Source organism: Neophocaena asiaeorientalis, unplaced genomic scaffold (genome assembly GCF_003031525.2).
Source record: "Neophocaena asiaeorientalis asiaeorientalis breed wild unplaced genomic scaffold, Neophocaena_asiaeorientalis_V1.1 scaffold116, whole genome shotgun sequence".
Lineage (NCBI taxonomy): Eukaryota > Metazoa > Chordata > Mammalia > Artiodactyla > Phocoenidae > Neophocaena > Neophocaena asiaeorientalis.
The window spans coordinates 12,688,555-12,708,588 of NW_020174561.1; the positions used below are offsets into that span (position 1 = coordinate 12,688,555).

A 20,034-nucleotide genomic window follows, 5' to 3' on the forward strand; every position below is an offset into this window, starting at 1 on the left:
CAGGAGAATGTTGTACACACCCATGTTCAGAGATGGCCTGGATGAGAGCCCCTTTTTCTGTGCCATGGTGAGCACCAAAACTCTTGGTCTAGTGGCCACCCCAGGGCAGCTGGCTCCTGGGGGCGTTACTATGACAATTTAGAATGCTCCTTGAGTTGTCCTTTGCCACTCGTTCTAGGAAAGAACACAGTAACAGTTCCCTGCACAGATGGTTGGAAGTGTCTTACACTGTTAGTCAATCAGAAAGCATTTGAGAAAATGCAGGAGGAGCAGTGAAATAGAAGCATTGAGATCATCTTCTATTTGTGTACTATTGCCTTTTGGGTAGAGGGCCTAGAGTCAGCGCAGCTGAAACATTCTCCTACCTCTTCTCACTATTCTCCTTCCGTCTTCTCGCTCCCATTGTTTCCTCCCTGACTGCTGGTGCATCTCCCTGCACTACTATTCAGTGTAGAGTAGACATTAATTGTCCTCACACACAGCATAGTTAAATTTAAGACAAGGAACTTGGCTTTTTCAAAGACACTACTATTTTTTGGTATTTACAATTGTTTTATAAAGTGTAAGCATAGGACTTCCCTGGTGGCACGTTGGTTAAGAATCCTCCTGCCAATGCAGGGCACACGGGTTCGGGCTCTGGTCTGGGAAGATCCTACATGCCGTGGAGCAACTAAGCCCGTGTGCCACAACTATTGAGCCTGTGCTCTAGAGCCCGCGAGCCACAACTACTGAGGCTGTGTGCTGCAACTACTGAGCCCAAGTGCTGCAACTCCTGAGGCCCATGCGCCTAGAGCCTGTGCTCCGCAGCAAGAGAAGCCACCACAATGAGAAGCCTGCACACTGCAACGAAGAGTAGCCCCACTTGCCGCAACTACAGAAAGCCCACACACAGCAACGAAGACCCAGCACAGCCAAAAATAAATAAATTAATTAAAAAAAAAAAGTGTAAGCATAAAAGAATCAGACAGTTCTTTTTCCAATTAGTGTACCAGAATACGACCACTGAAGTGTTTGCTCTCTTTTGTTACTGTTACTTTGTGTGTGTGTGTGTGTGTTATGCAGGCCTCTCACTGTTGTGGCCTCTCCCCTTGCGGAGCACAGGCTCCGGACGCGCAGGCTCAGTGGCCATGGCTCACGGGCCTAGCCGCTTCGCGGCATATGGGATCTTTCCGGACCGGGGCACGAACCCGTGTCCCCTGCATCGGCAGGCGGACTCTCAACCACTGTGCCACCAGGGAAGCCCTGTTTCTGTTTTGGAGAACATAAATTTATTTCAGTGACTTAACTGTTCAAAATGATTTTGGAAATACTCTTTGTAATTTTTTGTAGATTAATCAGACTTCAACCCAAGATATTATCCAATCACATATTTTTGGATAAAGTGTACACTGTGTAACTTCCACAAACATTAAAGCACTAGGCAGTTTTGTTTCTTGTGAGAGGGGAGCTATAGAGTGATAAACATGAATCCATATGGAGAAATACAAAAATCTCCTTGGCGTTGGTCATTCCTAACTTTAGGTGCATTGCTCTTTGAAGGCAAATGATTGTCCTAGGAGTGCCATATGGGAGAGCCACTTTATGTGATTCGTCAGAAGGCTGGGAGGACCCTCCCACATCTGGCCTGGAGGCCTCCAAGACCCTAGGTAGGGCCTTTCCTACAGGACAGCTGCTTCTGAGTGTTATGGTGATAGGAGGAGGGGGTGGGAGGATAGGAGCATCCTATCCTGCTGAGAAGGGGAAGGAGAAGCCGTTAGGGTCTTCAGAACCCTACAGTGCCTCCCATATTATTTGCATCACTGGTAAAAAGTTTTCTACCAAACTATGCTGTTGAAGTACACCCTTTATTATCAGAGGTTGTTTTGAGTACATCAGAAGGTCAGTAGTGCAGCTGAGCAGGTTCACAGACATAAACTCCCTAAACACAGATATGTTCGTGGCTTTATTTTTTTTGGTCTGGCTTCATGCATTTTTAGTTATTATTTTTGTATTTTACTGAAAATATTCATAATAAAATCCTTGGTTCACGTGACACGGGTAGGCTTGTTCTTTTTGTCTGTTTTGAGGTGTTCTGTTATTTTGAAAACAGCATAACATTGTGGTTAAGAGCTGAAACTTTGGAATCAGACCCTGGAAATTAATTTCCTGGTTCCAACCTTGACTGACCGTGCAACTTTGGCCAACTTACCCAATATCCCCAAGCTCCGGCTTTCTCATTTGTAAAATGGGGATGCGAGGGGCTCCTACCTTATAGGGTGGTTGGGAGAATTAAATGAGAAAATCCATGTAAAGCATATATAAATGCACCAGGACAGGGTATATCTTGACTTTTACTATTTTTCCCCAGGGATATCTGGGGATACTCTTGCACACTCTTATTTCATTATCTTGGTTCTCTCAAATCCTTTGTAGAAGAAGGCAGGTTATAAATAATAAATAATTGTGATTTTTTGTTCTTTATTTCCAAAGAAAGAATTTGAGATTGTTGATTTATAATCTGGTGATTTATAGTGGCTCACACAAGGAATTCAGGTGGACACTAAATTTCTCTGGCAGTGATATTTCCTCTGGGAGGACATGACACTATAACAGGAAGTCAAATGATGATTTTTCTCTGCTGGTAATAATGCCAACTCTCATTTCTTAATGTGTCTAGAAGTGTTCTATGTGCTTACTCACTCTTTGCTGATGAAGAAGGCAGTATTCTCATTTGAAAACATATTATGTCACCATAGATATTTCCATTACTATATGTTTACTATAATAAAGACATAGGATATGCGTGGCAGAGTTAAATGGCATGATCTAGAATCTGGAGGGGCTGTGAAGTTAATTTTGTGACTCTCACATCTGGTGGTAAGGTGCCATTGATCGAAATGTCTCTGGAGAATTTCATACCTTTCACTACTGTGAAGTAAAAGATATTATAGGGAAGAGAGCAAAAGTTGCTTCCCAATAATTTATATTTTGCTGTATTTTTTCCTAAAAGATTGTATTTGTTCAGTCTTTAAACACTAAGGAGGTACCAAATCGTTGGCTAGCAGCTGGGAATGTAAAGGTTAATTGTCATGGGCCTGTATTCTAGTTAGTCAGAGTGTAATGGAAAGAAACACACATACCTTTTACGATTAGGGGGAAAAAAGTGCAAATGATGTAATGCAGGTATGCACATCTTATAATAGGACACTTCTTAAATTCATAAAAGCTAGTTCTGTTTTCTGATGAGGTGCCACTCTTTGACTTACAGTAGAGAGTTGAAAATACCTTTGTGTGTGGCCACAAAAGCCTGTGAGAGAATTTTGGAAGATATGCCGGAGTGAAATGTCATACACTCGTTTAGTCCCCCCGCCTTGAAGGCAACAGTTTGGCATTTTACAGACGTGTGTGAGCATGTGGGTGGCATTTATTGTAATCTGAAGATTCTGAAATGTGTTGCTGTAGTTCTTTTTTTTTGCTCTGAAACCATTTGCTGATTAAGTGGTTGCTGTATCACCAAAGCTGAAGAGAAATTGATTGAGTTTGTATACCAACAACTTTCACCAAATGAATAAAAAAGGTTTTATTTGATTGGCCATAAAAGGTTTTTTTTTCCTTTTAAAAGAAGTCTGGTTTTTAAAACATTGCGCATGACTTATTTCTCCATAGTACCCATATTCAGTCTATTTTTATCTCCCCTTTAAGGCATGCTTAAGCTAAGGGATATGGCTTAGTACATATTGGTATTCTTTCTGTAATAGGATATGATAATAATACTTGCATAATCAGGATTCTGTCTAGACTAGTGAAATTAAAATAGTGACAGAGCAAAAGGAGTGTCTGAAATAGAATGCTTTAGGAAACATTATTTTACCAGCAGATTGATGGAATTTGTGAATATGGAATAGTATTTTATATCAGTATTAAAGTTAAGGTCTCCATATGTAGAACGCCATGTCGATTTTTATATATTAATATTATTGTTATTTATCATTTTTGACTGACCTGTCAGAAGATATAGTGACATTTGTTTCAAATGTTTCAGTAGGGATAAAGAGAAGCCTCAAACATAAAAAAAGAGCATGCAGTCCATAATCAGGAGAGGGGAAAATAGCCACACTGCTTGCGTTTGGGGCTAAAATACAGTCAATAAACATTATATGTTAGTAGGTGACTGATGACTAAGAAGCAAAACCAAACACTGGTCTTAAACCTCCGGAGTTTTGACCAACTAAAGCCAAATACTTAAATCTTTCTGGAGGTTTGCATTTGTTTAGTAAAATAATTTATTTCTCAAGTCATTTTTCTAAGTATGTTTCATTGAAAAAACTACCAAGGAACAATTTCAAACCAGGGATGGCTTTGAAAACCTGCTAAATCAGGGTTTCTACTTCTTCCTTTCCTCTTACCCCAGGAAGGACGTGGGGTCCCTCTTGGGACCAAGTTTGACTGAGTCAGTGGAGTCGCGGAGGATGAATGACTTCTCCCTTATCTCAGTATTCTGTAAATATTTGCTCAATTATTCTATGAAGCAGAGAAAGAATTTATTCTATAGCATTCAAATGAAGGACGAGCGTTTTGAATTATATGTGGCATAGAATTCCTACTCAGCCACACACCAGCTCTGCAATCTTTTTTTATTATTATTTTTTATTTTTTTTATACAGCAGGTTCTTATTTGTCATAAGTTTCATACATATCAGTGTATACATGTCAATCCCAATCACTCAGTTCAGCACACCACACACACACACACACACACCCTGCCACTTCTCCCCCTTGGTGTCCATATGTATGTTCTCTACATCTGTGTCTCAATTTCTGCCCTGCAAACTGGTTCATCTGTACCGTTTTTCTAGGTTCCACATATGTGCGTTAATATACAATATTTGTTTTTCTCTTTCTGACTTACTTCACTCTGTATGACAGTCTCTAGATCCATCCACGTCTCAACAAATGACCCAATTTCATTCCTTTTTATGGCTGAGTAATATTCCATCATATATATGTACCACATCTTCTTTATCCATTCGTCTGTTGACGGGCATTTAGGTTGCTTCCATGACCTGGCTGTTGTAAACAGTGCTGCAATGAACATTGGGGTGCATGTGTCTTTTTGAATTATGGTTTTCTCTGGGTATATGCCCAGTAGTGGGATTGCTGGATCATATGGTAATTCAATTTTTAGTTTTTTGAGGAACCTCCATACTGTTCTCCATAGTGGCTCTATCAATTTACATTCCCACCAACAGTGCAAGAGGGTTCCCTTTTCTCCACACCCTCTCCAGCATTTATTGTTTCTAGATTTTCTGATGATGGCCATTCTGACTGGTGTGAGGTGATACCCCATTGTAGTTTTGATTTGCATTTCTTAATAATTAGTGATGTTGAGAAATGTCTATTTAGGTCTTCTGCCCATTTTTGGATTGGGTTGTTTGTTTTTTAATATTGAGCTTCATGAGCTGTTTATGTATTTTGGAGATTAATCCTTTGTCCGTTGATTCATTTGCAAATATTTTCTCCCATTCTGAGGGTTGTCTTTTCGTCTGGTTTATGGTTTCCTTTGCTGTGCAAAAGCTTTGAAGTTTCATTAGGTCCCACTTGTTTATTTTTGTTTTTATTTCCAGAACTCTAGGAGGTGGATCAAAAAAAGATCTTGCTGTGATTTATGTCAAAGAGTGTTCTTCCTAATATTTTCCTCTAAGAGTTTTATAGTGTCCAGTCTTACATTTAGGTCTTTAATCCATTTTGAGTTCTATTTTTGTATATGGTGTTAGGGAATGTTCTAATTTCATTCTTTTACATGTAGCTGTCCAGTTTTCCCAACACCACTTATTGAAGAGACTGTCTTTTCTCCAACAGCTCTGTAATCTTGGGCAAAACTATTTACTATTTCTCAGTTTTCCCAAATATAAAATGGCATAATAATAGTACTGACTTCCTAAAGGCGTAGTGAGGATAAAAGGAATTAATCCATGTAAAGTCCTCAGCAGAGTGCCCATTCTCTAAAAAATACTGTTTTCTCAAAAAAATAGTATTACCTAATAATGACTATTTTAAAGTGTAATTCATTTATCCCAAGGTGAATTTTTGCACATTTCCTTTTAGTACCTATTAAATTTGAAATAATAGTAAATATTCTTCCCTTCTGAAGAGTTTGCAGTCCTTTGCCGTGAATTATAGTAAATGACAATTGGATAAGATTGATTTAACTCTGCATCCGAGGTTGGATCTGTCATTTCCAGCCTCCGCTTCAGAATTATTTCCTATGGGAACTTTATAGTCTTCGTTTGAGAATCCTTGCAGCAATTTACATTCTCTTCATTCACATCTCATCAGCCACTGCTCTGTGGAACAAGACATAGGTAATAAGTGTGGAAATGACCCCGTAGAAATGTGTATTCGTTGCCCTTTCTCATGTGAGAGATCAGGGATAGGCATAATATAAGAAAAGGACAGGGTGAGCCAGGTAGTTGAATCTGTTAAATATATCTATCTAGATTTAAATGGCAAAAGAGAATAAAAATGTTCCAAAACAACCATAAATTCAAATCCATATGCTTCCTTAGAGATCTGATTATGGTCCTCATTTCTCCCCCTGTAGGGGAGAAGGCTGATTTTGGATGACAGAGCCATTATTTACGGCAGGGACCAAGTGATAAATAAGCTTGGAGACTTGTAAGGGTCTGAACCTTACTAATGCCCTACCTTCCCTTTCCCTGCTTGATTCCTAGGCTGAAGCTACACTGACCAAGTCTATACCCTGTGTTAATTTCACATTTTGGGGATGTTGGCTGTGTGTTCTCTTCCTGAGGCAGCCAGCCATTTGATTCTGTTGTGGGCACCAGGGTATTAAAATTCAGAAGCTTGTGGTAGCTGGTAGATTAATTTGGGAGCGAGGGTGATATTCATTTTATTTTTTTGAACATAAATAGTGTAACACATTATCTTGGGTATAAATGGTGTCCACAAGTATTTATTGACTTGAATTAGTGGCTGATCAACAGCATTATTTGTGTTTGCATTAAACCTAGGTGTCACTGTATTTTCAATGCAAGTTCTATAGACAGTGCGAGGTCTTCTGTTCCTTTGTGGACCAAAGAAATTCAAGTTTCATTTCTTGGTCTCTCTTTTTGTGTTTTGGATTATAGGTTTATAAGAGCATAAAATATTAAGCCTTCTAATGAATGGTTACCACTCAGAATGGTGTCCTTGTATAATGTTTATTAAATACTATGACACAAAACATGAAAAAAAATCTTAGGTACAAATACACAAAACACATTGTCACATGTTTTCTTTTAGTGTACTTTTTTCTACTTTTTAAAATAATGATATCACTGATATAGAAGCTTATTCTTTTCAAAGTTAATTTTTTGCTTGCATATATACTTATGTTTTCTGCTTTTGCACTTGGCTCTTTGCCAGTTTTGTCAGAAGTGAAGCAAATGTTTATTGTCTTGGGTTCTCTCCTAAATTATATCCGCAGTTTTGATGTCAAATGAAAGACCTAATAAGTTTTGAGTTTAACTCTTAGGGTGAAGAGCAGCTAGAAAAGTAATGAGTCCTTACATATTAAATAATTTTCAAAATATTAAACTTCTTTTCTCTTGTAGTGAGAGATTTTTCTTGAGGCTGAATAGAAATGGGCTTCCCAAAGCCCCAGATAAACCAGAACGACAGTGCTCTCTCTTTGTGGTAAGTGGATCTTGTTTTATCCAGGAGGCAGATTCTTTCTTAAGTACTTTATCTTATTTAAGAGAAATAAGTTACTGTGAGAGAACAGAGTAGATTTGCTTAAACTTTGTAAATAACACATAAATTACAGTAGTGCCCCAAAATCTGAATACCAGCATTCACAGTCACACCTTTGTCCCTTAGTGTGTATTAGAGCCTGTCACACTATGGCCAAATCCCAATGTGATAGGGCTCAGTATGGCAGGTGGTATTTAGTATGTACTTAATAAGTGTTTAAAGAATGAGTAAGTGAGAGGCTGAAATAAGAATGGGCTTTCCTTTTAAGTCTTATTTGACATCATAGGCTTACAGTAAAGTTGATTGTAGTGATATTTTAGAACAGGATTTGAACTTTATGCTTCTGCTACAGAAATTCCATTAAGAATGTCTATGTTTATCTTTGTCTTTCTTCTGTTATTTGTGAAGATTATGTGCTACGTATGCCTTTTAAATGCTTCTGCATAAATTATGAGTTCTAAAATGACCAGACTTTGTTTTTGGTAGGATTTGGGTAGCAGTGAGCTAAGAAGGGACATCTACATCACCGTGCACATCATCCGAATTGGTAGGTATGATACTTGGTGTGACAGGAGCACGACAGGGAGAATTGCTGAGAGGTCTCTATGTAGTTGTGATTTATGTGATGTCTAGATCAGAAAGAAGTCAAGGCCACATTTGAATCCAGTAATTACAGAATTTGGGAATTGTTCCCTGGTCTCCCCAGACTTTCATATCACCATAAATAGATTTTGTTCTCTTTCCGTATAAGTCATTAGTTAGTTTGTTGTGTTTCATTTTGTTTTATTGGACTCTCTAAACATATTTGATTCAAGCACTTGGTATTTGGTTTTTTTAAATTCTAATTTCTGTTAACAGCATAAATTACACTTCTAGGAGCTGGATTTCCTACAGGTTTATGAAACCAATTGGCATTTTCCAAAGTACAGAAGGCTGCAGAGCATTATTACAGAAAGTGCTATAAGAAAAGGGTTATGAAATACTGAAAACTTTGCATATATTTTTCACTTGTATAATTTCATCAGCTTATTAAAGGGTCTGAGAAGTCCTACAGGGAAATATAAAAATGCTTCTCTAATTTTGTTGACCCTAGCTTTCTCCAAATTTGATTTGACTGTGGAAACATTTATATGATGTAACATTTATTAACATCTTGCAGAGCACACTTTGAGTGTTCTACAGTGAACTTGTACATCAGAACCAAAATGTGGTCACTAGTTTTTACACATATAAGGCATCTAAAAGCAAGCATTTTATGGCAGAGGAACTATATGGTGTAGCCTACATCATTTTTCCATTGCAGCTAACCAGCCGATACTGGAAATTGGTTCCCGCTTCCTCATGAATTGTGCTACATGACTTGCTGGGGATACTTCTGCAGGATCGTGATCTCTCACCATGCGGTCCTGCACAGTGATCATTATTTTTATAGTTTTTAATTTTATGCACATGATAACCACATTGTGCATTGAGAGAGACTATAAAACATGTCGTTTCAACATAGATTTTCTAAGTATTTTTTCTCATAAAAATCTGTTCTGAAAACCCATTTCATTTTATCCTGTTTTTATATTTGAGGGACAATAGAAATAAATAAAAAAGTAAACGGTTTTTGGTTTTGTTTTAATTTCCTTTTTATAGATGACTATGGGGTGGGGTGGAAATTGGAAAGAATCTTTCAAAACGTTGGAAAAGTTGTAATGCGTGTTGCTGTGTATTTATGAGATAAAGCCTCTGTTCCCAGGATGGCAGGGGTGCAGTTTATGTAATTCTTTGTGTTTTTTAAAAATTTATTCAAATTTATAATAGCAATTGTTAATGTAAAATGTGGTTCTGGATATCTTCATGTAAACATTGCTAAAATTTGAATATAATCTTCTACAGCATTGAGAAAAAAAGTAAACCACTTTAGCTCTCAGAACTTTTAAAAAGGTATCTATAGGTTTTCGGTGGTAGAAACACACACGGTAGAGTGACCACATGCCCTGCTTGCCCATGGCCTGGGCAACTCTGTCCTTCACTCCCAGGATAGAGCTGAGGAAACCACTTCACAGTATTACCCATCACAGGGCTGCCTTTCAAATACCTGGCATTTGATTTTGTATTTTTTACTAAGATTTTTATGATCATTAAGTCATCAGAATGAATGTTGAATTAGAAATTATCTACCCTCCTTCCCTGAGCTTTGGTCAAATTAATTCTTTATTGACATTACTACAAAGACTTGTCTGATGATTACTCCGTAAGACTGAAGGTAAGAAACTCTAAGAAAGATTAAGGCTTAGTCTGCTGCAGTGAAATGAAGGAGTGGAAGATTCTTGTCCATCAGGGACAGATACTTCTTAATTTTTCTAGAGTATTCCTCATACTGTTTAATGGGAAAAGGGCATGCTGACCCTCACTGGCTGCAGAGAGCAGGAAGTAATAGCGCCTGCCTCAGAATTTAAGCCCTCATCTTTGATTGGAAAGAAGGGGAGGAAACAAAGAGAAGTAAATAGTTTCCCCACGCCAGGTTCGTGAATAACTGTATGATTTCTATTCAGCAGTGATTAGTTCAACTTACGTCGAACCAATGGCCATTCATAACTCTGAAGGACAGACTTGAACATTAATATTTACATCATTTACTTATCGGCTCAACAAACTCAGGAGGTCTTTCACCACCATTCATTTGTACCCACCACGCCTTTCAATAAATTTAGGAATGGCTATTCCTGTCTGAACACGCATAGTCATTCCTGGCTTTCACCGTAAAACAAAAGCATCTCGGGGCTTCCCCGGTGGCACAGTGGTTGAGAGTCCGCCTGCCGATGCAGGGGACACGGGTTCGTGCCCCGGTCCGGGAAAGATCCCACATGCCACGGAGCGGCTGAGCCCGTGAGCCATGGCCGCTGAGCCTGCGCGTCCAGAGCCTGTGCTCCACAACGGGACGAGCCACAACAGTGAGAGGCCGGCGTACTGCGATTAAAAAAAAAAAAGCATCTCTAACCTATTTTCTACCGCCAGGAACACCCATCCCTCTTTATCAGTATATTAGTAATTATTGGAGCTATCAGCATATTCATCCAACCAGTAGCCCTAGCTGTATGACCAACAGCTAATATTACAGCCGGGCACTACTAACTCATTTAATCGGAGGAGCAACGCTAGCCCTAATAATCGTTAGTTCTACTACAGTCTTCATTACATTTATTATTCTTATTTTGCTTACTATTCTTGAATTCACAGTAGTCAAGTTTACGTATTAACCCTATTAGTAAGCCTTTACCTACATGGTAATACCTAACGACCCACCAAAACCATGCATGTCACGTAGTAAACGCCAGCTCCTGACCCCAGAGGAGCCTCTCGGCTCTTATAGTATCCGATCTAGCATATGAATCCATTTTAGCTCAACATTCGTATTATCCTTAGGCCTGTTAACCAATATATTAATAATATATCAATGATGACAAGACATCATCCAAGAAAGTATGTTTCAAGGCTATCACACATCAATCGTCCAAAAGGGACTTCGATAGGGAAAAATCCATTATTTCAGAGGTCCTCTTTTTACTGGTGTGTCTTCTGTGCTTTTTATCACCTTAAGTGGTATTCCGGCTTTTATTTATAAGCATTTCTCTAAAGATGATATATTGCAGAGGCAATTCTCCTTTATTACTGAAGAATGAAAGCTAAATTGGATGTTGCCATTCCTTTTTTTTTTTTTTTTTTTTTTTTTTTTTTTTATTTAACATTGGATTTGGGGAGTGCTAGAGTCAGGCAGATGTGCTGTAGGAGAATTTCACTCAGATGGAAACAACTTACGGATCCGTTACCAAGCATCTGGAAACAGACTTACAGACTTTTTTCATTATTTTTCCTCACATTAACTTGCTATATTACAGCTCCAGTGTGCTTTTTGCTTTCAGTCTTCAAAATAACCCATTGGTAATTAAATGCAATGATAAATTAAAACAGTATCTCAACCACACATTTAAAAATGTCTAACAATTTAAACAAGTCGAAACTGTGTCAGAGTAAAAAACATCCCTGGAGATTTCAGCCTGGGTACGGAGTCAGGAAAGAGCGTGCTCATTTGATCACCTATGGTTACTTGCTATACCTTCAGGGAATCTCAAACTGCTTCCTTTCAAAGGTGAAATATTTGAAAAGGTTTTTAAATATGGCAATTTTAAAAAGTAGAAAATGAGATAGGCACCACTACTGCCTTTTTTGATGTGAGCCTCCTGGGATGCCTTCATGAATGCTTGGGGGAAGGTACCCAGACATAGGCTCAGCTCCCATCTTCATGTTTTATAGATAACAGCTGATGGCCAGAGTTTACGCTGCGTGACCTTGGGCATGCTAGGTGGTTGGGGCGGAGAGTCCAGAGCTGAAGCAACATCTTCAGTTGCCCCAAAGCTGTGTCTTTTCCATCACCCAGTTACATTTTATATGGCCTACTTTATAGCTATATGTATCTCTATTTAAGGTGGATTAATCAAATGGCTCCTTGGGCCATATGTGCTTTTTAATTGAACAGGTCGGATGGGGGCAGGAGAAAAAAAGAATGCCTGTAGTGTTCAGTACCGGCGACCCTTTGGCTGTGCGGTTCTTAGCATTGCTGACCTGCTGACAGGAGAGACAAAAGATGACCTCATCCTGAAAGTGTACATGTAAGAAGCTTGCACGGGCTGGGGGCTGGGGTGGGCGCAGAGGTACATGGGGACCCTACGTGGCGAATCCTGCTTTTCGTGGGTAATGGAAGAGCCAGGGATGGGTTGCGTTCATTCCTCAAAAACTAAATAATCTGTAGGTTCACTACAAGTGAGCCCACAAAACAACATTTGCCTGTCAGAGGAATTATGAAATCAAGAACCAGAAAATACAGACAGTTTATCGGTTGGGTGGACCATCTACTGCATAGAGTACCTCCCGTGAATTTAAAGCCTAACATGTCTTTACCCTCAGAGAGTTCATTTGTCCTTGGAAAATGGAAATAGTTTTTAATATAAATTAATTAGAATTAGGAAAAGGAAGTTCAGGTCAGGTGATTTCCCTCTTACTTCGTGTATTATTAGTTTGCTAGGGCTGCCCTAACAAAGCACCGTAAACAGTGAGGCTTAAACCACAGGAATTTATTGTCTCACAGTAATGGAAGCCACAGATCCTGGATCAAGGTGTTGACTACATTGATTCCTTCTGAGGGCAGTGAGGGGAAAATCTGTCCCCTGCCTCTCTCTCCTAGTTTCCGGTGACTTGTAGATGCATCACCTGATCTCTGGCTTCATCACATGGCTCTCTCCCTGCTTGTGCATCTGTTTCGGTGTCCAAATTTCCCCTTCTTATAAGGACACAGTTATATGGGGTTAGGGCCCACCCTAATGACCTAATTTTAACTTTATTAACTGTGTGAAGACCCTATTTCCAAATAAGGTCCTCAGACTGTGGGTTAGAACTTACATCATCTTTTGAGGGTCAGTGGGAACAGACACAGTTCAGCTCAAACACTCCACTAAGAAAATCACTTAATGTATTCCAAATCCTAAGTTTTTAAAAATGCACATGGTTTTGGATCACCCCACCCTGAGCACCTCCCCACAGGACTGAAAATTGAGAGTTGACACACAGTGACATCCTCAGAGCAGACCCATGGGGGGTTGAAGGATGGGGGATCTGCTTTCCACATTCCCGATTTGAGGACCACACGGCTGACCTCCTCTGTGAGTGAGCTTGCTTTAGCTTTCTGTTCTGGCTGTTGAGTCGATGTATCCAATGTGTGCCAATAGTTTTTCCATATGTGGAGGGAACGCACGTGGCGCACTGCCTGTGGGACATATACTTCAAATTGCTTTTTGACCACAGCTGCAGGGTCTCATGGATTTATCCATCCTCTACCCAGTGCCCCTGGGACCCGTGCCACACATTTGCTAATTAGTTGACAAAGATTTGCTTACAGCCTGTGGTTTAGGACTGGAAACTCTCTTTATCTCTTTTAAGAGCAATAAAATCTGTGACCTTGATTTTAAACTTGAAAACTTCTAGTGAAACTAGTGGGTAGTAAAGCACGCTATTCTTTTTATCATATGGTTGGGCTTAAATCCATGATAATCCCCTTTCTAAACTTTACTGATGTTCATAAAACATAATTTAATTGCAATAATACTAATTATAATAGCCACCATTTACTTTGTGCTAACTACATGCAAGGAACCGTGTTAAGCACTTTGCATGTGTCATGTCACTTTATCCTCATGACAAACCCATGAAGCATTTGCTGTTGGCTCCGTTTCCACGTAAGGGAAGAGAGAGGCTAAATAACGCCCAAAGTCACCCGGCTAATCAGAACAGGAACCAGATGTGAAGTCAGGACTGTCTGACTCAGAACCTGAGCTCTCATGTTACAAGGTTGTATGTTTCCTGGTGTTATTTCACACCACTGTCTAGTGATGTGACAGTGATGCTGTTAGGTGGCGTTGCTTTTCAAGAAAACTAAAATTGCTTACAAGCACAGTCTCAGTGTTTCTTAGAGTGATCTTTCCAGGTGTGGGTAGCAAGTGTTAGATTTATCTCGCTACTGGGAAAACTGAGGGACCCGAAGTTCCATGCATCCCCTTTGATTATGCAGCCAGCAAAGGAAGACACATAAATTCCAGTTCTGTGATAGACACTCACGCCCATAAAAATAAATTGTACTGCTTTTTGTGGTTGTTATTGTGTTTTTTCGTAAGTATCAAATAAGGTTTGGGGTTGTTCTTACTGCAAGAGAGATCCCTTAAAAATTCCAGTTCAGCAAATTACAAATCTGTTCCAGGAAGGATGCTAGGCAGTCAAAACAGTCATTGTAGATTAAGAAGAAACTATGAATATAGTAAAACATTTTAGGGAAGTGCCTGTTAGAAACAAATTGGAAGAAATTTCTATTTGTTAGGGTGACCGAATCCCTAGCCCATCTAGGACTCAAAACAGAGAACAATAACAAATACCTCATTGGAGCCTGGAAGATATTTCAGTCACATACTTTAGGAGCTTTTGTTTTATTAGGAGTTTTGTAGGTTAAAAGCATGACTTCTGAAATTATGACTTATCTATCTAATAAGAAGCAAACCATCTTTCTCCCTTCCCAACTGAGTTGAACTAAGAAAACTGGGGACAGAATGTAGTAAATGGCAATTTTGTATCTTACAGCTGGACAGGTGGAATGGTTTCATCAAATTTCATCTTGATTTTCCAGGCTTCTAAGAGTCAGTGGTCTGTTTGGTATCCTACTGTTAACTGGTTCAAAAACAGCCTCCATCCTCTTCCTCCTGGAAAAGCTGATAGTGATGAAATAAATAAATATGTAAACAAATTGTCAATTATTGGCTATAGACAAGGTTGTGAGGAAAAGGACTCTATACTCTGGAACATTTTGATTGATAGTGTATAGAATCTTTGGTATTCAGAATTCTTGGGAGGGAGCCTTTGTGGCTAATAAAAGATAGTAGTGAATTCGCAAACACGTCCAGATGAGGGAGGCTTTCCCTAGCCTAACTGGGGGAGGCCCAGCAGTAAGGAGATAGCAGACCCAGATGTTTACGAACCATCAGGAGTTACCAGTCAGAGGGAGATCCATCCAGTCATTCATGCAGCTGGTATTTTTTAAGTACCCACAGTGTTCAAAGTACTCAGGGGAACACAGATATCTACCAGTCCTAGATTCAATCCTCAAGAACCTTCAGTGTCTCCTAGGTGAATGTACCATGGATACAAAGATAGCATGAGTCAGTGGCTGACAAGAGCTGAAAGACCAAGGTACAGATGGTTGTCAGAGTGAGAAGATGGAGAGATGCCTTTTGGCCTACAAGTGGAAAATCTGGAAGGGTTACCTTAATTACCCTTCGGTAAATCCTGCCAACCTTTTGCCAGTGCCAGTTGTGTTAACCTCAGTTGCATTTTGCTTGATTAGTTGCATTTTGATGCTAGCCAACTTGGTCATGATATAATAGGTGGAGACTCGCTAATGAGAATTAACATTTTTTGAGCATTTACTATATGCCAGGCATTATCCTAAGCCCAGGCTTGTTTATTGTTCTAGTATTTTACCCCCATTTCACAGATGAACAAATCAAGGCACAGAGAGAGTAAATAACTCCCCAAAGAACATAACTCAGTTAATAGTGAGGATTCGAATCCAGGGAGTCAGACTCTTAGTCAGTACTTCCTTCCAGTGTATGCATTGTTCTCTGAGACAGGGAATGGGGAGCTCTCATAACCTGAATTGTTCATCCCAGCCACTTCTGGCATGAAGTAGTTGGTCATGCATTACCGGAAATGGTCATTCCTGCTCATCTTGAGGCAACTATGCCAAAACTGACAGTCACTTGCAGTGGCTTGTTGAGGTCTACAAGGAGGTTTAAGGAAGTACATCATAGTGGTTATAACAAAAAGGGCAGGTGTGCTAGTAAGGTCATCTCATGCATCATCAAAACTTAACAGAGTGGTCATGTTTTCATAGGTGTAATACAGAGAGTGAGTGGTACCAAATCCACGAGAACATCATCAAGAAGTTGAATGCGCGTTATAATTTGACTGGCTCCAACGCAGGTGAGTAAATAGATCTGGCTGAGTCCCTACACTTTTCATTTCAGGTGCTTTCTTTTATTTGTCTGTGAAGAAGAAAACGATCAGCACTTTGTTTTTTTCTCTACTCCCTAAAAATGCTCAGTCCGCATTCTGGTATGTCTCCTTTTTCTACGATAGGCTTGTAGCTGTGACTCTAAAAAATATATTCTGTTCTGGTTTGAATCAAGGTAGAGTATCTGCATTTGTTCTATAGTACCATGTCTTGGGACCTCCAAGTTGTTACTGATTGCTAAAAACCAAAGGACAAATATGCCTGATTTCATGACTGCTGTGTGGAATGGGTTTGATAAACAGGAATTTTTGTCAGTAAGGTCCAGGGCAAACATGCTTCACTGCCTACAGCTGCGGTTTTATGTATAGAAAAATGTGTGCATGCCTGTCCAGCAGGAACTGAAATGTACTATAGCATTATAAGTTATATATAATACATTATGTGTCACGTAGTCTTATACTAGTAATATACTATAGATTGTATTATATTATATAGCATATCTAGATTATATAGTATATAGAGTGATGTCTTAAAGTTTGATCAGTAGACAAAAACTTGGTGAATATTGTTTGCTCCCTATCCCACCTTCAAACCCATGTTGAAGCAAAATAAACTATGCAGTTGTGTGCTTTAATTACATAAAGAATCCTCAAATCAAATTAGCTGGTATTTGAACTGAATGCATTGCTTTTTGTGGCTGATTTTTAAAGTCCCCTGAATACAGATATTTGTGAGACAGTCCCACTTGCCTGGCAATTAGAAGAACCTGAATTTAAATTTAGACCACCTTTTTTTCAGACCTGTGCACATCTTGCCAGGCCAAAACAACCCACAAAGAAAAAGTAACTGCAGACAGAAACTTTGCGGTTTGCTCCCACGAGAGCCATAAGTATCCACAGCTCACACGTGGCAGCGCTTCAGGCCGCAGTGAATGGTGAGGTCAGTTTTTTCTTCCCTCTCCCAAGAGCTGGGGAGGTAACTTGGCTTTTCTTTGATTCACACGAAGTCCTACATCTACCACTAAATAAACAAAAGACTTGCACTTACTGTTGAAGGCAGAGGAGTCTCTGAAGGACCAGGAGATTTTAGTAGTGACTATAACATGAAATAATACGAATACTTCAGAAACTGCTGTGTACACTTGTCTTCACTTTTTCTGTGAAAGAATTAAAATAGTGCTTACTGTGTAGGGACCAAATGACTTATCTTAAATGTGCCTTCAATAAGATGGTAGGGCTGCTGCTTTTTAAAAACTTACCTTGCCAAATTCATTGGCAAACTTCTAGCCAAATCCATTAGTTTTGTTCAAACCTTTTGGTGTTTCTTGATACCGTGAACTATATCATGAACTGTATTCTGTACCTGTGCTGTCCACTTTGATAGGCACCAGCCACCTGTGGCTACTGAGCGTTAGACAGGCTAGTACAGCACTGGGACTGAGGCGTGCAGTAATTGTAAATTACATACTCGATTTTGAAGACTTGATACATATAAAATGAATATAAAACATCCCTTTAATAATTTTTATGTTCGTTATAGGTTCAGAGATAACATTGTGGATATATTGATTTAAATAAAATATATTACTGAAGTTAATTTTGTTTCTTTCTACTTTTTAATATGGCTACTAGAAAATGTTTAATTTCATAGGTGGCTCATATCATAGTTCAGTTATGCAGTGCTGCTCTAGACTTGATTTAAAGAATTTTCTTTTTGAGTTCTTTTGATGCCTCATAAACATTCATTATGCCTTGCTCCTTTCCTTCTGCCCACTAACTTTGGGTGGAGAAGTCTGTAACCATTGTATATCTTTTTCTTTCTCCTCAAGAGTCCCATTACTCTTAATTTGCTTGCATTTGCCTCCTATGTGAATAAATAAATATAAAACTAACCCTGACCTTCTGACTTTTCCCATATATTCCCTTCCCTCCTTACCATCATTGATTCAGTCTTGACTAAGCAGGGTGTGTTGGCCTCCTCCAATATACTTCTTTCCAAACTCCTTGTCAACTCCTAAGCCTTTCCTCTTTCCTATATGCCTTAAAATCCTTCTGTTATTGGGTCATTTGAATATATCATTGTCCAGACTGAGGTGATACCCAGTTGCCTCTTGAATCATGGTGAAGTACTCAATGATGGGCTTTGACTTATACGTACATATAGATTCCTTTAACATAACTGACCCTGTATCCCATGAGATCAGGATACCAGTCAAGCCAAAGCATAAATTTCTCTCTACTTACATATGGGAGTCATCTCAGAGAATATAGCCCCAAGAGCTTTGCCTCTGGAAGTGGGATGTCCTAAGCTTGAATCAATCAAGTTTTACTGGGATAATAGTAGTGTCTTCCTCTAAGGGTTATTGGAAGGATTAAAAGAGAAAACATATGCAAAGCATGTAGCACAGCACTTGATACATAATAAGTGTCTATTCAATGTTAACTATTATTATTTTTTACTCACTTTGGAGTAATCATCTAGAATATTCTACCCCTTCCTCTTTAGTCAAGTCTCCTTGTTTCATTTTCTCAGATTGGATCCTGATTTGATCTTCTAAATGGAGACTTTGAGAATAATGCAGCAGGATTATTGACAGGTTGAATCATTGAACTGACCCTTCATACTCTGTGTTTCTAACATCTCATCGGTGCCCAGTTGACTGCTAACATCTCTTCCCAGGTCTTCCTTCTGATTACATAGATTAACTCCAGGGAGGAAGGGCAGCACATTCTATTTCCTTGGGAAGTCCTCCGAGTGCTTAGACATGCTCCACATTTTCCATGTGCTTTGTCACTTTTATTGACCAACGACCTGACCACTTATTCTTCCTGGAATCCTGTGTGAGGCTACCAGAAAGTGAGATCCAAGCCATATTATTCCCTGGGTGTTACCTGTTGTGTTTGCAGCCATTGTGCTGAAATGAAAAACTACTTGTGCATCTTTGGAAAGCGTAAAAGAAACCGTTAGACTGTAGAGCCCTGTCTACCAGGTTTCCTCTCCTTTTGGCAGAATCAATCCTCCATTTTGCTGCCTACCGTTTGATGCTTAGATTTCTCATCAGCCGAATGTATACTCTTTATCCTTGGCTTTTACTGCAAACCCCCATCTGCTCTCCTGTCCCTAAGACCCACCCCTCTCCATCCTCCTCCTCTCAAGCCTGAGTTCCAGCCAGCGGCATGCAGCCAGCATCTACCTGCATTGTATTCCTTTGGTCTCCTCCTGGTATCTTCTAGCTCTCTCAAGGCAAGGCAAACCCAGCCCTAAGCTTCATCACTCCAAACAACTGCTCCAGAGAGAGAAAGCTCAGAAAGAAACTTTTAAAGATTAATAAATTAGCCCTTTACTCTTTCCATTTAAGTTTCCACTCTTCAGTCTTGGTGGGTCATTGTTCTGTTGTCACCTGTCTTGAGGGAAGGCAGTTATAAAAACAGCAGATAGGGTTTTAGGAGCTGCTCGGCTTTATTATTGAAAGGGAGGCATCTGATAGCTTACTTAAGGGGGAAGCAAGGGTATACAAAATTAAAGTTGGAAATTGGGGTGCCTGATGTTTAAACTATCACAGTGGTAAGATACGTTGACATTTTCTCCTTGGACCATGGAGTAGTCGATTAAATGGAAACAGTGCAGTCAAAGAGAATTTTCAAGAGAATTGAGTTCACTCAACAAAGTATTGTTTTTTCCCTGCTTTCCTCCTACTGTTCCTT

General features: G+C 39.4%; 1 protein-coding gene across 1 annotated transcript in view; it reads left to right on the forward strand.

The window, feature by feature from the left end:
* DOCK4 (dedicator of cytokinesis 4) overlaps positions 1–20,034 on the forward strand; it is a 474,863-nt gene that overhangs the window by 248,762 nt on the left and 206,067 nt on the right. Inside the window, exons 9-12 of the mRNA XM_024757836.1 lie at positions 7,593–7,674; positions 8,218–8,278; positions 12,257–12,389; positions 16,211–16,299. Of these exons, the coding sequence (XP_024613604.1) occupies positions 7,593–7,674; positions 8,218–8,278; positions 12,257–12,389; positions 16,211–16,299 (365 nt within the window). The remainder of the gene's footprint in view (positions 1–7,592; positions 7,675–8,217; positions 8,279–12,256; positions 12,390–16,210; positions 16,300–20,034) is intronic.